This window comes from Pithys albifrons, chromosome 21 (assembly GCF_047495875.1).
Source record: "Pithys albifrons albifrons isolate INPA30051 chromosome 21, PitAlb_v1, whole genome shotgun sequence".
Taxonomy (NCBI): domain Eukaryota; kingdom Metazoa; phylum Chordata; class Aves; order Passeriformes; family Thamnophilidae; genus Pithys; species Pithys albifrons.
The window spans coordinates 6889405-6907287 of NC_092478.1; the positions used below are offsets into that span (position 1 = coordinate 6889405).

Genomic DNA, 17883 nt, shown 5'->3' on the forward strand with positions numbered 1-17883 from the left:
GGCACAGCACCACCAGTGCAGGAAGTCCCCCCACACTGACACCACCAGTACATTCAGCACTGGTTCAATTAAGCCAGTGGATAAATACACTTCACAACATGAGCTTCTGCAGCAGCAGTGACACCAGCTTGCACAGCAGACTTGGCAGAACATTTGCTAATGTCTGGGGCTGCTGTAGCATGCACATGCAGTGTGCCAACAGCTTGTTAACATGCTCAGGGGCTTCCTAACATGGCTGGTTTCTACAGTGCCAGCAAGGTGACAGGCTTGGCAAAACACAGAGCAAACATGCACAAACCTAGCTGGTTCCTCACAGCTTTTCCCTTCTCTACTTCTTCAGAATCTTGTCTTTTGGAGAATGTCATCACCCCTCCATCATCTTCGCTGTCTTTGGTTTCCTTTGCATCATCGTGGTTTTCACTCCCATAATCCTCCTCCTCACTTCCTTCTTCCATGTTGGCATCTTCATCATCATCTTCACCATCTTCATCATCTTCATCTTCCCCTTCACTGCTCCCTGCATCGTCCATCCCCTCTGTAAATTTCTCAAAGTCTGTGATATTCTGGAAGCTGAACTTCGATGCCTTGTCCTTGACAGAGAGATCTGTCTCTTCATCATCATCCCAATCATCCTCCTGGTCACTTTTGGGCTTCTCTTTTGCTTTAGTGCCTTCACTGTCATCCTCTTCTGAACCTTCACTGCCACTGTACCAGTCATCTAATGCTTCTTCAGCTAATAATTAAAAGAAAAAAGTAATTTACTTGTCAGAAAAACATGTCACTTTGCAGTATTCATCAGCAATGATGGTTATCTGAGCTCCAGTTTTACCTGTGTGTGATGTTTCTTTTTGGGCTAAATAAAGGAAACGAGAGTCACACAAAGGTCTCTGCTCACACTTTCTGCAGCCAGTGATTAGCAGATCCATGGCTTAGCCTTCCCATCAAACAATGCCATGATAAGGAAACGAGGTGTCAGAATTTTTATAAATATTTTAAAATACACATATTTAAAAGAAGAATCTGAATAAACTTGCAGTCCCTGAAATATACTGGATTAAAAACGGGAGCTGTTTCTTTTCCCCCACACACCATGTTCAGTCAGTGCACTGAACCTCACCTTACCTTAGTCTTTCTCATTCCTCAACCTGTGGAACTGACCTTCTCTCTGGAATTTCCCCTTCCCCCAGGCCAAAAAATACAGCCTGAATTTCAGGAAGGCACTTCAATGTGTCCAACTTAATTGCACCTGTTCCTTGCCCTGTAACAGTGCCCTAATGTTTGTCATCTGATTTGAGAAGGCACTGGCTCAGTTTCATGCCAACATCACATTTTGTGTAGTCTAGTAAAAAAGGGAAAAAAGGGATTTCTTACCAGATCCTTCTTCAGACAGAGCATCTCCCCAGAGCTCTTCTTGCAAAGCTTTGCGAGATGTGGCTTTTCCACTGTACCTTTTATCAGCCTCCAAGAGAGAGGCTGAAGCTCTTTTCCTTATGTTACCAACAGGCAAAATGTCATCTGTGGTTTCATCCTCAAATTTGTCAATTACTTTAGCAACAGTAGCTGTGGGGAAAAAAAAAAGGGAAGGAGTGACTAAACTGAACTGAATTCCAGACTAGAAGAACCAGCTACAGGAAGGAGCCACGGGAAACTCCTCATGATCCAGAAACAACAATATACTGCACAGGTGAGCTGGATGGGAACAAGGCCTCATGTAGGAGGCTGGTTTTGAGGCTTTGTGAGTTCCAGGAAAGCCAGCACAGAAATTTCCTGCAAAGGAGAAAAAGGTTCCTGGAGAATGAAAGGCAGAGACAAAGCCTCACAGCTGAGTTTTGTGAGGATCAGCACCAGTCCTGCCTAGGAAATACTGAGTAAAGTAACACTTCAGATCCAGCAGAAGAGATAAAACAGCTCCAGGGCATTTTCCAGAAGACATGCTGTGATTCCTCTGTGATAACCTGCCAGATTGACCTTTGCAGGAGAAAGAGAAATGTTACATTATGTGACCAATTTCAACCCCTTCTAAGAACCCTGGACATCTCCATGAACAGGTTTGGTACCACTGGGCTCCCCTGCAATGCACAGATTGATGTTTATTAACAAACACCAAAAAATCTCGTTGAATTCCCTTGGTTTTTTAATGACCATCACTTACATTCACACTTTCCTGGTTCCTCTTTATTTTAGGATCAAACATGAAGCACTGGACAAACTCAGCCTATCCAAGCTCTTTCATGGATCCAGGAGTGTCCTGAGAACAGTCCTTCAGGTGGAGGACTCTGCAAAGCTGGAATGCCTTTACTCTCTCAATGCTTACAGATTAAAAGAGAATGCACTTTGGCCTATTGCTATACATGTGAGCCACAAAAAAACCCATAAAACATTTTAGAAAAGCTCAACAGAAGAAAAATATCCCTGTGGTTATTACCCTCCTTCACGCCCATCTTCTCCAGGACACAGAACAGCCCAGAGAACACATCACCCCGTCCTCCCTCCGCTTTCATTCATGTGCAAGACACCCTGTACGCCAAATTACAGGGTTAGCTTTGTTCAAGCAATCGAGCATCCAAATCGCTGAGTGCTCTTAATGTGTGTTTGGAAATGTTAATGTCTCGCACAGGCTGTTTGCTTGAGGCAAGGGGGGAGCTAAAAAACCCTCTCGCTCATAACCGAAGCAACAAAATCGCATCTAAATAGAGTCACTACAGCTACGAGAGGATAACAAGAGCGGCAGGGGCAGAACGGCCCGTGGGACTCGGGCGATCTCCCGGAATTTTCAGTCTTGGCACCACTGCAGTGCGAAGTTTCGCCCAGAGAAGCTGTGGCTGCCCCACCCCTGAAGTGTAACCCCGAGGGAGCCCCGATTCTGAGGTAATCCCGCCGCGGGGCACAGCTCGGGGGGCTGAGGGGACCCGACCCGGCGCCCAGCCCGGCCCGGCCCGATCCCCGCACACGCCGCCGCGGCGCCACGTGCGGCCGGTCTGGCTCCGGCAGCGCCCGGCCCGCCCCCGTCGGCCCCCGCCCGCCTCCGGCCGCGGTGCCCGACCCTCTCCCGAGCCTTCCACACCTTCCTCCGCGTCGTCCTCGGGGTCGCGCAGGGCGGGACGGGGGTCGAGCAGCTCCTGCAGCTGCTGCGCCAAGGGCGCCGCCATCTTGGGGGGGGAGCGCGGGGCGGGGCCTGAGGCGGGGCCTGGGGGCGGGGTCTGAGGGGACAGGCCGGGCCGGCCGCCCCTGGGTCCCATCGCCCGCCGGCCCGGGCACCGCGGCGGGGCTGCTGCGTCCCAGCCGGGGACACAGGGGGGTCCCGCGGGGTTCCAGGCCTGAACCATCGGGGGTTCCGGCAGGGTCCCAACAGGAAATTATCGGGTGGTCCCGCAGGGTTCCAGACCTGAGCCATCGGGGGATCCCTCAGAGTCCCAACAGGGAATGACCGAGGGGTCCCGCAGGGTTCCATCCTGGAATGATCGGAGGGTCCCAGCCAGGAATGATCGGGGGATCCCGCAGGGTCCCAGCCAGGAATGATCGAGGTGTCCCGCAGGGTCCCAGTCGGGGACATTTGGGAGTCCCGCAGGGTTCCAGCCTGGAATGATCGGGGGGTCCCGTAGAGTCCCACTAGGGAATGATTGGAGGGTCCGGCCGGCTTACATTCCAGAGCCAGCCCAGCGAATCCTCCCTTGCCTGGCAGGGCCCGGGGGGGATGCACGGGCAGAGGTGACAGTGACAAATAGCGATACCCTCCTCCGAACCCTCCCGAGCGCCCCTGCCCGCTCCTTGCGCCGTCATTGGCAGGTAAATAATGGTACTTGTGTACATCGCGGTGTGAGAACTGGGGTCTTACAGTACCAGGATAAAGGCAGGATAATAGCAAAGTCCTATTAAATAATGCAAAATGTGACTATTATTGCTTTAAGTCAATACCGTGCTTTTTTAGCCTCAGCTAAAAGCTGTGTAGAATGAAAACAGTTATTTTCTTGCTCTGTATGTTTAATGTCTTTGGCCTCTGCTGAAGCCTGGACCCTTCCTACAGCAGCAAGAGCCAAAAGCTGGGGTTTCTGCTCAGCCCCCAGTCCCTGCATACAGATGTCAGATTCACACCAGAGTTACACCAGGGTTACACAAACCACAGTGAGTCCAGTAATTTTGGCTCCTGGAGGCAAACTCTGGCCTAGGAACAGCAGCCAAGCAATGCAGAAATGATTTGTGGGGAGTGTTAACACGGACAGGTTCTCCTGGGTTTGCCCACTGACAGCCTCTCCTGCCACTTTCTGGGATGAGGCGGCCCCAAAACACAAGGAATTGCCTGGGGTTGGGGAATGGCAATAGAGGTCGGCATGTATCTTGTTACAAGGGAGCAGAGACCCAAATCAGCATCTCAAATCCGAGTTGCAGTTGTAGGTCTGAACTTCAGACCCCAAAATGAGCAGCTTCAGGGGATCAGCACCAGGATTTGGGCTTTCGACAACCAGTGCTGGGATTTCACCTGCAAAGGACCAGCAGTGAACTTGAGCAGGCTGATGCTGATCCCCTTCAGGTCTACACGAGACTCTTCCCTGCTCCTTTTCTGCCTTTAAGTGCTCTAAAAATGAGCGCAGAGTTGATTTGTGCTGCGGAGAGACGCGGGCAGAGCGTGGTGCTGGGATGCAGCTGGATCCATCCCGTCCCGTAGCGCGGCTCATGCGGGCGCTTCTCCTACAGAGGGCAGAGGAATATCAGTAATTCCCATCGCCTCCAGCCTGGGCTCCCACCAGCTCCGGGGAAACCTGGGAGGCACAGAGAGGGAAACGGCTGGAAAAACCCAAACATCTTCCCCCGTTCTGAGTCCCCCTGGGACCCTCCCTACGAAACCCGGTGATATTGGGTACCGTGAAGACAATATACAGCTCAATGTATATAAAACCAATGTTTACTGAAAACACGCATTTTCATAGCAAAAAAACCCCAAACAAAACCAACCTTGAACGACTCAACAGCATAAAATCCAACTTCATTGTGTAGTTTGTATTTATTTTATCATGGCACGATTGATGGCTCTAATGCTCTGCATAATCCAGGATGTGGGGGTGGCTGTCACTCCAGCAACATGAAATTAAGCAATGATTTTTTTATTTTTATTAAGACATGGTTTTCTAAAAAAGGAAACTTATAAACCAGGAGATATGCACAGCATGTCTTCTCTGGCTTTGCTTCTAGGTTTGCTTTTTTTTTCACTTTGAGTTTGTCTGTATTTTGCTTCCAGCTGCCATCACAAACAAAGGGAGGAGCCTGGAGAAATAAATCCATGGAAAATTAAGTAGCAGAAACAAGTGCTTACCTGTGCAGTTACTTAGGAGTAACTAACTACTCAGACAGCCAAAGGACTAGTGCCAAGACTCCCCTGCATAATTGCATTTTCAAACCTCTGTGCTCTCAGAGTGAAAAAGGGATGTTCTCTACCCTCACAAATAATGAATAGCCCTGTTAATGAAGGGAGAGAGGCTTTTAGTGATGGTTAAATAAAACATACCCAATAGAATTAATAAAAAATACACAGTGAGTTGCATTAGTTCTTTGGAGTAAAAAATGAGCTTCTTGAAGTCACAGCGTTTTTGCCACTTGGGCCAACGTGATCAGGATTTCACCCACTGAGACTAATGGGACAATTGCTCTGCATAAATCCCCAGTCCAGCAATGCATTAAAATCCACGTGGGTACAACTGCAAACTCGAGGGGTCTTGCCAGAGCTTATAGACCTGCCCCTTTTCTGTCCTGAATCCATCAGTTACAACCACAGAAAAGAGAAAGCATGACCAGATGTATATGGGGGAACCCCCAGGTGCTGGAACATGCCTGGGATACTCCAACTCCCCTCCCAACAGCCACAGGATCTGGTAATTCACAATTTTGGATAAGGAGACACAGTCAATATAAAGCCACATCAAACAGAAAGCGCAGTGTATGAAAGTCATGGATTGTTAAAATATTTCACCCACAGAGTCGCCTTCTTTGCTGTTTGTTCTCTCTCTTCTGCCTTTCACTTAGCAGGGTAATTAAATCACACTCTGGGCTCAGTTTTAATTTCTGGTTCACATGCCCCCAAACCATGCTGCCGTGCCTGGGACTCATAATCATGTGGGGGAATATTTATACAAAAAATATATCAATACATTTTAATTTAAGACACTCATGAAAGCCTTTTTATGCCTCACTGTCAGTTCTGTAAAACCCTCGGCCTGTTTATAAACTCTAAACAGGAGCATCAACCTCACTGACATAATTTCTTTGGCATTTTCCCTCTTAATTTTGCTTTTTATTTACATGCTTGTTTGCTAAAATGGAAATAACACCCTAAACATAGAACAGATAAATAAATGAATGTGGCACAGTCTGTGCTATAGAAAGGACTTTCAATTTCTCCCGCTCGGAGCCTTTTGCTGCCGCGTGTCCGTGGAGCTCGTCAGCTTTTGGGAAACTGTCAGATTAGATGGAAGCCTTGGCAGGGAATGACCGTGTCATCCTCCCGTGTCTGTATAATTACAGGTTAGTAATACCAATCCATTTGCAGAGCCGTTTCTTTACTGAAATACATAAATGAAGAGCCGTGTTGGAAATGGGAAGCCACTGAGACACCACCGAGGGACTCGCTGGGGACTCACCCGGGTGAGGGGCAGGGTGGGAGCTGGGGGGCTGCAGACACCCATCTGTGACAGCATTCCCAGCAGGATCCACGGGAATTACCCGCCCCAGAGTCACCTCTGATGAATTTAATTGCATTGCTCTATCAACGTTAGAATTTGACCCACATACAGAGGGCTCTGTGCTGGCCAAAAATAGCAACCAGCCAGGGCTGAGCTTACCTTTCCAACACTTGGGCTAGAAAATGTCATTTTCCAAACTGACCTTTTTCATTTCAGTCGTGCTAGTTCATTTAAAAATTTCTTTGTAAATCAGCAACACAATTTATCAGAAAAAAAAAAAAGAAAAAAGAAAAAAAGAAGAAAAATAAATCAGGAAGAAGCAGAAAAGAGCACACACAAGCCCATCACTAAAACAAATTACATAACAGGAAATTTAGATTATGTACATAAAAAACTCTCCTTATAAATATTTATTACTATTTTTCTTCTGCCGTTTTATTTACTTGAGTACTTCTGATATTTCTAACCCATCACTCATTCAAAAATCACAATTGTTTTAAAGATTTAATCAACTCTTAATGGTTCTTACATAGAAAAATAGAAGGAATAGAGTGTATCTGAAGGGATCTACAGCCTAAAGATGCTTCCAACAGATAAGAAATTTAAAGGCCACCCAGAGACAAGTTAAAAACTAGATGAGAACTGGTTTTAGATGGAGTAAAGAATCTAATTTTCAAGCAGGAAGAACATTCCCATGCAGGCCCTACATGTGCTCTTCCTGAGCACAGACATGCCAGCACACAGATGTTCTGGAGATGCCAAGCACAAGCAAATGTGCAAAGCAGCATCTCCCATGGGCTTCACTCCCCAAAATTCACCACAACCCCTTGGAATTCCTCTCTCTCCAGCTCTACCAAAGCCAGGGGGGATTTTTCAGCCCATGTTTACAGTGTGTGCTCAGTGAGGATTCCCACACCCTACAAAGACCTTCCAACAAAATCACGCCAGACCAGTCCTGCAAACTTGGGCTCCTTGGAGAGCAGAGCCAAGGATTTAATTCCAGTAGTCTCTGTAAAGGGGCAGGTGCTGCAGGAAGTAATAAAGCTTGTAATAAAACCAAGCAGGAAAAGTATCCCTAATCCTTGCAGTCGCCAAACCCACGCTCTGAACAGTGCACTGAACATCCCCAAGGCAGAGCTGTGCCTGAATTTGATGCCAGCCTGTAACAGAAGGTGTAAGAGAGCCCAGTCATGCCCCTCGTCCTGGGAACATCACACAGAAGGCCAAGGGATGCTCCAAGACTGGAACCATGAGAGGCCAATAAAACCAACAACCTGCATCCATCCAGGGATCCCGACAGGAAGAACATTGCAGAGATACCAGTCCCTGAGAGCTCCCCACCATTGCAGTCCCAGCAACCCCAAGGACACACATTTAGAAATCTGGAGGCCACCTCACAGTAAGGCCACATTTACTCTTCAATTTCTGCATCACAATTCCGCATTTAATGAATGAAAAACTCTCCAGGCAACACCAAACTCCACTTTCCAAGCACCACCCCATGTTCTGTAGCTAAACCACCAAAAATACTATTGACAAATAAACAAAGATGGCAATCCCAGAAGGAATTATAATCAAACCATATTTTAATGGTCCCATTCATTTCATTTATAACTTCATGGGTGTTTTGTTGGCATGAGGAATACTGAGTGTACCAATGCCATGGCAGACAGAAAAGACCTTCTACAACCTGTTCCAGCATCACAGTTCCCTGTTCCCTGCTCACCAGAATATGTATCAATTGTTGAACCTTAATAGATATGAATTTATTTACTGGGATAGTAACAGAAAGGCGGATTGCAAATGCTTCAATTTCATATTTTAAGAACATGCAAAACTTAAAGGCAACACACTTGTTCAAGGAAAAAAATCCAGACTATGGCTCCTTTTGCCATTCTTACAGGATACTGCAACATCCACCACTTTCTAGGATGGCAAAAGTATGTAAATCACCACTGGTATTTTAAAATTATATTTATTTATTGATTTGTATTGTGTACCCATCACTCAGCATCTGGGTACACATATTAAAAGAGTATATATACATCATTCATCTACAAATCACAATTTAAGTACATTCTTCCTCCTGGGATACAGACCTTTCCAAATATCATTCCATCCCCAAGAAAAGGCCTGAGCTAATGGATCCCAGCAGGGCCTGGAGAGGAGGGGAATGGGTAGAGAGGAGCATTGGTGGTGACAGTGTGGGAAAGTTTGGGCCACGAGCAGGAGTTTGGCTGCTGGAAACTCACAGCATTTCATAGACACTTCTATTAACCTTCAAAGAATCTCCTTCCCATAGATTAGCTCAATATGGATAATACTCACACCATGTGCCTTGAACCTTTTCCCAGTGACGGGTACGTGTCTGACACGTGGCTTTGCACAAGTCTTCAGCCTGGCACGTCTAAAGCCCGAGTTCCCTGGTCCGTGCCGGACCCCAAGGATGCCATCCCAGCCCCGCTGAGCAGTCAGAACAGCCAGGGTGTAACGTCACCTCTGCTGGGACACAGCAACAAGGTCATGGAAACCACCAGCAGCCGAGGAAGGAAAGATCAAAAGAGAGCAGTTACTTCAGAAGACGCTCGAGGCGTTGCGCTGCACACTCGGAGAGCCACGCGTGGCACATCCACGTTCCTGCACTTAAAACCAGCCACACACACACAGAACCCACCCCAGCAGCAGGAATTCCTCGAGGCCCTCCTGCCACAGCCCTCCATTCACCACGGAACGCCGCCGGAGTCAATGGAAATGCTCTTGTAAACAAGGACTTACAAGAACCCAACGTGACAATGATTTCAAAAGGAGTTTTGACTGTGCAATTGTTGCTGGATTAGGGTCTTCAGAAACACTGAGCTTGCCCTGAAGAGCACAGAATTCCAATCTGCAAAGGGCCGGGGCCTCCGGAGTGGAGCCCGGGGAGCACCGAGGGACACGCTCAGCCTTAGGCAGGGGAAAAGCTCCTGGGCTGCTCCAAACAAGGGCAAAGCCCCTCGGGAAGGGATGGGAGCACTGACAAAAAGACAGGCTCTCTCCTCCCTTTTAGAGCCACTGACCTAAAGTGAACTGTATCACATCACTGCCTAAATAAACACGGGATAAACTGTACAAAGATATCGTTACCAAATTAAAGAAAAAAAACAACAAACAACAAAACCCTCCAATCACTTGGCAGACCTGTTTTGTACAAACCAATCCTATTTGGTGAAATTCTCATTTAAAATAATTGATTCAACAATAAACCAGCAGCCTAGACCAGAAGCACAAACAGCAGTATTTGTCTTGCCCAGATAAGTAGAAGTTTGGAATAAATAAATCACCCATTCCTTTGCTTATAAAAATGCAAACCAGAGCAACAAAACATGGTACAAAAGACAAATAAATGAGTTAGACACAGAGTCCAGGAGTTTAAGAAGTCTCCCCTGTATTTAATAAACCATGAATTATTTTTTTAGAAACACTAACAGATCCCTTGCAGATAGTTTTTATCTTTATACTATTATTATATAAGACATTTTGTGTTTAAAGTGAACTATTGCTTCATCTAGTTGGCCCCTCTGCTGGGCATAGAAATCAGGTAGTGAACAAAATCAAAAATCACCATTGAATATTACAAACATACAACTTTAAAGCATTTTGAGGTTTGTTTTTTTCCCCCCAGTCCAAAGAGAGAAATAAAGGAATCGCTGGGAATGTCAAGTCTGGGGTTTAGTGTAAAATTCTGTGTCTACATAAAATAAAAAAGAAGCCTGAGCCGTGATTAGTTGAGAGCAGAAGGAAAAGATGCAATTACAGATCATCCCATTCCATCAGCTCAGCAGGTGGAAAACATTTAAACCAGTGACTTTTCAGAACCAAACCTGATTCTTTGTTTCTAACACAGGTCAAAGTCCTCTCGGAATAAGTGAGACTTTCTTTTGAAGAACTAAATATTTAGGATTCTGCAATGATTTATAATTAAAACATGAAATCTGGCTTTTCACAAGTCTCCAGAATTTTTTTGTTTCATTTCTCTCCAAGAAAATGAGTCTGTATGTAGTGCAAAGCAAAATATACTCCCCACTGCCCTTTAGAGAACTTCAGAAAGACCAAACACTATTAAACAATTGACTTTGTCTCAGCTCTAAAAAAAAAAAGAATCAAAATTACTTTCAGGACATCGAGGTTATGTTGTGTTCAAACTATCCAATTAGGAAAAAACCCCAAATTATCTTTGGAGAATTACTAAAAACGGATCAATGAGAAATCATATCTTTGCAAGCATTTTACATTTACAACACATTTTTTATGTATAAAATAAGCATTTCGAATGTTTTCTCTTAGCACAGACCACGAATAACTAAAGATATTTAATAATTTGGTTCGTTTCCAATTTTAAAATTTAATGTGCAGCACAACAGGGTATTTGGACTTCAACAACTGAGCCTGGAGATGGAAAGAAAGGCTGGAGCTGCCTCTGGCCGCTCTCTGCATCGACACCAGGGTTTAGATTTCTACCAAAGCAAAAGAGCTCTACAGGATTATCAGCAGAGTGGATCATTCTCTCTCAGGGCTATTTTACTCCAGAGAATCAATTTCAAAAATTGCTTAAAACATCGAATGAAACACGAGTTATCTAAACATCAGATTTTCTAATTTTATTAAAAACGCACAAATTTTATCCAACATGTTTTCTTTCATACAGTGAATGGTCTAATATGCACTGGAGGTCACACAAGCTTAGGTTTATTAGAACAATAAAAGACATATGAGAAATTTAATATATAAAGAAAAAAGTAGCAGCTGTTGACTGCATATTTGACCATAAAATTTAAATATTTTGGACTTTTATTTTAAAGACACAAAAATAAAACCTGTGTGGGTCTATATAAGTCATATTAACAATTCCATGAATGTTCAACAGGACTAAAAATTAGCAAAGATGTTTGCTTGTCTTTTTTTTTTCTTTTTTTTTAAACCTTGTAACACTTTTTAAACACCTTCTCGGGTTGCTGGTGCAAAGCACCTTACAGTATTTGTGCTATATATTTACTTTATTTGGCAACTGTCTGGGTTTTGTGGATTTTTTTTTTCTTTGCCTTCTGTAAACAACACCTTTTACAAACTAGCACAGTGAACCACAAGCCCTGCAATCTGTTAGAACATCTACAGAAAAGAAAATGAACTATTTTGGTTGGTTGCTCAAAATCTTTTGCTTTTGAACAAGAGGTTTTTCTAAAACAGGATTTATTAGTAAAACATTGAGCTCCTGAATTTAACATTAGACGTAAACAGTTGACTGTTTTTAGTTCAATAGAGTCTTTTTGTTTAGCTTTTCTCTCTCTGTGAAGGTAGAATACTTTTTGTTTGTTTGTTTGTTTTTTCAAGTCATTTTCGTTAGAGGTCTGGGTGGTGACCTTTGCTATGATGAGGAGGTTTTGTACGTGTAGCTTTGTGAAGGTAGAAGAGTTGGTGCTGAGGGCTTAATATTTAGTATTTGCTATTTTTGGAAAAAAAAAAAAAAGAAAAGAAAAGAAAAACCAAACCAAAACAGAAAAGAAAAAAAGAAAGGAAAAATAAAAGTTGTCCCACCTGATCGTCAGCAGGCTGAAATGGCTGAAGCTAAAAAGAGTTTCTTGTTGTCGAACTTTCTGAGAGACAAAAATGAACAAACAGATTCATAATGCCAGAACCATCCTTAACCGGGAACGCTATAGAGTTCTTGAAGCTTTTTTCCCCCTTTTCTTTGACCTTTCCTTCATTCAATTATTAATTTCTTATTTTTTAAACGAGAAGTTTCTAAGGATTGTGGCTCTTAGGATGACATCCAACAGGGTAATCAAACTTACGCCATCCTACGGTATGGCAGCACTTTACTGTACAGCTTCCCCAGTTTCTTTGTCAATGGTACAAAAAAGTCCCCTCGCTTGTTTGATACAACCATAACATGGAGATTGTCCTGGTCTAGAGCAAAGCTTGCCTTGGAGCGATTGGATTCAGTTCGTTCCCAAGGTAATATTGTCTTAGGGCAGGAGAGATGTTATATTAATTCATTTCTGTACACCATAACAATAAGCAGACTAGATGATCATCACTTACTTAGACCCAGTTTGTTTTAAAGCTACCACACAGCTGCTTCGTTCATTTCTGGTGGGTGGGACAAGTGATTGCCGTAGTTAGCACCACCGTTGACGGATATCGACGAAAATGGGGGGCTGGGGCCAAAAACTTCTGCGGACATGGAGTGCAAGGACCCGGGCAGGTTGGGTTCGGGGCTGGGCGAGTCTCCCGGGGGGTGCGACATGATGTCAGTGAAGCGCTGAGCCTCACTGGAGGGGTGATGTCCGGGCAGGGGGTGGTCCATGGCCCCCAGCGGGGTGCCCGACGGCCCCGAGGAGGGCACGAAGGGGAGATCCACGGGGGTCTGCGCTTGAGACGAAGGCGGTCCTTGCGGAAAGAAATCGTAATTGCTTCCAGGGCCGTAATACTCGCTCTGATAATCTGGCGGACAAGGAGAGACAGACGGAAGGTAACAGGCGGGTACCCGAGTGGGAACGACATGTGAGCGCTCCCACGGCGGCGCGGCTGGGGGGCTCGGGGTGTCACCCACGAACCCGAGGGGGAAACGTGTTACCAGGCTGGCCGGGCTCCGGCAGCCCTGGGATGCCCTTCCCGCAGAGCAGCGGGGGCACCCCGAAAACACCAGGGGAACGCCGGGGAAACGCCGGCAGCGCCGCGGCAGCCACCCCCGTGTGCGGGGAGTCCCGTAACAGGAGATGGATGGAGGGTAAACCGGGCGGGACGGCCCCGGTGCAGAGGGACGGCCCCGGGACGGCCCCAGGGCTGCGGGGCAGCTCTGCCCGGAGCCGAGTCAGGCGCTCGGCATGTCCCCGCGGGTGTCCGCGCATCCCGGCACGGGGTGTCTGCGGGCGCACGGAGAGGGACCGTGGGGGCAGCGCGTTACCCACCTCCGTAGAAGGAGAAGGGCCCGTTGGGGATGAGTTCCCCGGGCTCCAGCCGGTCCACCAGCGGCCGCATCCTGCGCGGGCTGCGGAAGAAGGCGTGTCGCCGGGCGCCCAGCGCGCTCAGCTGCTTCATCCGCCTCTCCTTGGAGCGCCGGTTCTGGAACCAGACCTGGGCGGGCGGCGGGAGAGGCGCCGGTCACGGAAGCCGCGGATTCGGGGATCCCGCTGACGGGAGCCCAGGACGCGCCGCCGCCCCGCGCCCTCGTTCCCCTCCGTCCCCATCCTCATCCCTATTCTCATCCCAGGGCCGCGCATTTCCCCTTTCCCGGTCTCTTTTGCCCGGTGCGCCCGAAGCCCCGCTCCTTCTCGTTCCAAACGGGGCCGAACCCACGCGTGACGGCGGCCCCGCTCCCCGCCGGCTGCAGGTCAAGAATGATTGAGTTAATTCTTATTACCCTGACAAGATTACTGCTAATTACCCTCACACTGAGCCTCTCCAATCTAACCTCGTCTTTAATGGTCCTTTAACCCCCCATTACCCCATCGCTGCGAGTTTATAAACCTTTTAATATTCCAGCGCATTGTCATTCTTATTTACCCATTAACCCCTCACATTTCTGGTTATTAATTTCGAAACTATTTTCATCTTCTTTAGGACTTTCGAGAAGAAACCCGCTGCTCTGTCCCCGCCGACCGGCCGTGGCCGGGAAGTACCGGGAAGCTGTCGGGTCGCCTCGGTAATAACGATTTAAAAGGTCGGCGGGTTTTCCCCCGGCCCCGCAGTTCGGGGGATGCCGGGCACCGGTCACTCCTCGCCCTCGCATTCCCAGAGTCGCGTTCCCGCATCCCCCGGAGCCGTGCCCGGTGCCCGGAGGCGGCGGTACCTGGATGACCCGCATGTTGAGGCCGGTCTCCTGTGCCAGCTGCTCCCTGATGTGCCGGGTGGGTTTTGGGGTGGCCGCGAAGGCGGCTTTCAGAGTCTCTAGCTGTTTGGCTTTGATGGTGGTGCGGGGTCCCCGCCGCTTGGCCCCCAGGTTCTGGTCGTCGTTTTCGTTGCTGCCCGTCTCCTTGTCGGACACATTGGCGCTTTCCGAGTCCTTGGCGTCGTCCTGGGAGGGGTCTTGAGAGTCGGGGGACAGGCTGGGGTCACTGCCGGTGGTGGCTGGGGGAGAGCAAACCGGGTCATGCTCAGCCAGGAACGGCCGAGGGGGAAATACTGACCGTGAGGAACAGGCCACGGTACGACCCGAGAGACGAGAGGAGAGGGGTGAGGAAAAAGAAGGGAGAGGAGAAAGGGGAGAAGAAAAAAAAAAAGGGAGAGACAAGGTATACAAGAAAGAAGGGAAATGAAAAGAAGCGGAGAGGAGAAAGGACGGGAGTAAGACGGGAGAGGAGAAGGGAGAAAGGAAAGGAAAAAAGAAGAAAGAAGGCAAAGAAGAAAGAAAGGAGAGGATAGGAGGAAAAAGAGGAAAAAGGAAAGGACAGGAGAAAACAGAGGAGCATTTCGTCCCAAGGAGCAGCCGGGGCTGAGTGCATCCCTGGCCACGCTCCCTCACCTGAATGCAGGCTGTTTTCTTTGGCAGTATTGCTGTTATTTAGGTAATCTTCTTTGCAGACAAACTTGTTCTCGTCTATGATGTAGAGCTCCTCGCCGGTGGAGAGTTGCTTGTTACACATCATACACGTAAAACAGTTCAAGTGGAACACTTTGCTCCGCGCCCTGCGGACCAGGTCGCTGGGGGAGATGCCCTGGGCACAGCCCGCGCACTTGGTCCCGAAACACCTGCGGAGACAGGCCGGGCAGGGGGTCAGCAGCGCCCGTCGAGCCGCAGGGCCCGCGCCCCTCACCGCGGCCTCCGTTTGCCCCGCTCGGCCACGCATAAATGGAATTAAATAAAATACAACCTCCCTGCAGAGCGCTTTCTCTTCCCAACGAGTGAATACCCGATATTGCATCTTTTAAAATTAAAAATCAAACCCGGTCTGGGCAGGAGCGCAAGGCTGTGGGATTGTTGAACCTTGAGGCTACGCTGCCTGGAGTGTCCTCTGCACCCCTACACTGCATTAACGACGCTCTAATAAACATTATGCAGAAATTCCATACGTTCTGAACGTTCTACCGGTCCCGGACGCGCTCCGGCAGGAGGAGCCGCCGGTGAGGACAAGGCCGGTGCGGGGACCAGAGGACAGCGGGGCCGGACCCGCAGCGGGCCCGGGGGCCTCCAGCACCCCGCTCAGCCCCGCGGGGACCTCGGGACCGGGGCAGGACCCGGCCCATTCTCTCGGAGGAGCAATGGAGCTCGGGGCAGTGCTGGTTCCCGTGCCCGGGAAGAAGCGGCTACGGGGCTCAGGGCAGCGCTCCGCCGCGCCGGGCCGCGCCTTGTGCGGGTGTGCGGCGGGGGCTCCGTGGCCACTCCGTCCCTGCGCCGGTCCTTGTCCTTATCGCCGGTGTGCGGCGGCGGGGCCGGGCCGGACAGCGGCACCGGCGGCCGCTCCGAGCCCAGGATTGATCCCAGAGCCACAGCGGGCCGGGATGCGCGGGGGAAGAGACGGAGAGCGAGCGTCGGTACCCGCTGCCCTCTCCAACCATCCAGCGGCAAAAGGTCGTTGCCCTCCGGGGCGGCCTGGGCTCGGCTGGACCGGAGGCGCTGGGCCCGCGGAGCGCTCGCAACGGGCCTTCCCCGGCGGCATCGGGCCCGGAGTGCGGGGAACGACGTCGGGCTCCGCTCTGGGCAGCGCCGCGCTCACGGCCGCGGAAAACCCCAGCAGGGTGACCCCCACCCCCAGCACCGGGCCCGGGACGGCCTCCGTACACCCCCCGCCACGGGCCCGGCCCGCACCGTCCCCGCACAGCTCCGCCAGTCGATAGTTCAGAAGGAACTTTGGGGAACTCGAGCTCGGCCAGTGCCCGCGGAAAGCGGCCCGTCACCGACACGCAGGGCCCGACGGGCGCTTCCCGAGGCCTTAACCCCTCCTGCCCGCGCCCCCGGTCACCGGGAGAAATAACAGCGGTTTGAGATGTTCGCGCGCCACGGAAAGGGGAGAGACGCTTGTGGGTCCCGCTGGCAACGGGGGGAAACAGAGAAAATAAACTGAAAAAATGGAGATGAAAAACGGATGGAGAGGAGCGGCAGGGCCAGGCGGAGGCCGGTACTTACCGAAAGAAGTCGTTTTTGCAGTAAAGCTTGCCTTCTCGAGAAAAGCATTTCTCTGTCAAATTGCATTTACATTCACAGCACTGAACACATTTCACATGCCAAGCCCTGTCCAGTACATTCAACAAAAACCGGTCCAAGATCGGCCTTTTGCAGCCTGCACAGTGAACCATTGTCTTTGGTTAGTTCTGAGGGGGGCAGCGGTTTCCCAGGTGTCAAGAAAAAAAAATAAAAACAACAATTTTTTTTTCAAAAAGACGACAACACTGGAGTAGGTTTGTTTTTTGTTTCGTTTTTCTTTCTCTCTCGGTTTTTTTTGTGTATGTGTTTGTTTTAAAAACCTTGCAGAAGTGAAGGAGGAGAAAAGAAAGGGAGGAAGAAGAAAAATCTTCGTTCGAGTGTCCTATGAGGGCTACCCAGGAGAACCCCTCACTGCCCAGCGCTTCGACACAGCCGCAGGATCCCGGCCGTTACCAACCACATGGATAATAATAATAATAATAATAGTAACAATAAAACAATAACGGCTATAAAGATAGGCGCTCAGAAAAAATAAAAATTAAAAAATAAAAATAAAACCGCCAAAAAGCGAGCGTGATGAGTTTTTCTCAGGTCTGAGGTAGAGCAGTCAGGAGTCAAAGTGCTTTTCCCAAAGAGAAATCAAAGGAGAAAAAATATAATAACAATAATAATAGCAATAATAATAATAAATAACGAGCCGGGACATGGAGAGGCGGCTGCGGTCAAACGGGCTGTGGCTTCTGCCTCGGCGACATCGCCCTGCGCGTCCTGACGCGGGGATGGGGACACGCGGGGACGGGGACACGCTCCACCGCTCCTCGCTCCGCCGCTCGCTCTCGTTCTCTCCCTCTCCCTCGACGTCTCGGCGGCACCGTCGCGTCTGGCTCCGTCCGTCCGTCCGTCTGTCAATCCGTCAGTCAGTCCTACCTACCCCCGCGCATCGCTACCCGCGGCGTCCGCCCGTGTCCCCGCCGAGCCGGCGCGGCGTGTCATGGCCCGGCGATGGCGGTGCCGGTGCGGAGGGCCCGGGGCGGGCGGGCCGGGCGGAGGGCGCGGGGCAGAGGGGCGGCCCCGCCGTCCGGCCGCGCAGGG

At 49.3% G+C, this 17883-nt stretch overlaps 2 protein-coding genes across 5 annotated transcripts in view; both read right to left on the minus strand.

The window, feature by feature from the left end:
* The window catches only part of AATF (apoptosis antagonizing transcription factor), a 49292-nt gene extending 46129 nt beyond the window's left edge, over positions 1 to 3163 (minus strand). For both annotated transcript variants that reach the window (XM_071574889.1, XM_071574890.1), the window contains exons 1-3: positions 3065 to 3163; positions 1372 to 1560; positions 299 to 733 (exon numbers count right to left, since the gene is read on the minus strand). In XM_071574889.1, the coding sequence (XP_071430990.1) occupies positions 299 to 733; positions 1372 to 1560; positions 3065 to 3149 (709 nt within the window). In that variant the 5' untranslated portion in view covers positions 3150 to 3163. The remainder of the gene's footprint in view (positions 1 to 298; positions 734 to 1371; positions 1561 to 3064) is intronic.
* A 5920-nt stretch (positions 3164 to 9083) lies between these two features.
* LHX1 (LIM homeobox 1) lies at positions 9084 to 17868 on the minus strand. 3 transcript variants are annotated; one of them, XM_071574962.1, is made up of 6 exons: positions 16774 to 17868; positions 15172 to 15398; positions 14500 to 14777; positions 13619 to 13784; positions 12750 to 13151; positions 9084 to 9170 (listed from the first exon to the last, which is right to left on the minus strand). In XM_071574962.1, exons 1-5 carry the CDS (start codon positions 16941 to 16943, stop codon positions 12772 to 12774), a joined length of 1221 nt encoding a protein of 406 aa, XP_071431063.1. In that variant the 5' UTR covers positions 16944 to 17868; the 3' UTR covers positions 9084 to 9170; positions 12750 to 12771. The 3 variants fall into 3 exon arrangements, 2 of the variants coding, with proteins under 2 accessions (XP_071431063.1, XP_071431062.1); XR_011699532.1 differs by having other exon boundaries at positions 9085 to 9170; positions 12243 to 13151; XM_071574961.1 differs by lacking the exon at positions 9084 to 9170 and having other exon boundaries at positions 12163 to 13151.
* Between the last annotated feature and the right edge of the window lie 15 nt (positions 17869 to 17883).

Bases quoted from the DNA above. Each gene is read 5' to 3' on its own strand.
- LHX1 (XM_071574962.1), bottom strand. From the start codon at position 16,943: ATGGTTCACTGTGCAGGCTGCAAAAGGCCGATCTTGGACCGGTTTTTG. The intron at 15,399-16,773 runs GTAAGTACCGGC...CTGTCTCCGCAG, and splicing joins TGCAAAAACGACTTCTTTCG to GTGTTTCGGGACCAAGTGCG. The intron at 13,785-14,499 runs GTACCGCCGCCT...CCGCCCGCCCAG, and splicing joins TCAACATGCGGGTCATCCAG to GTCTGGTTCCAGAACCGGCG.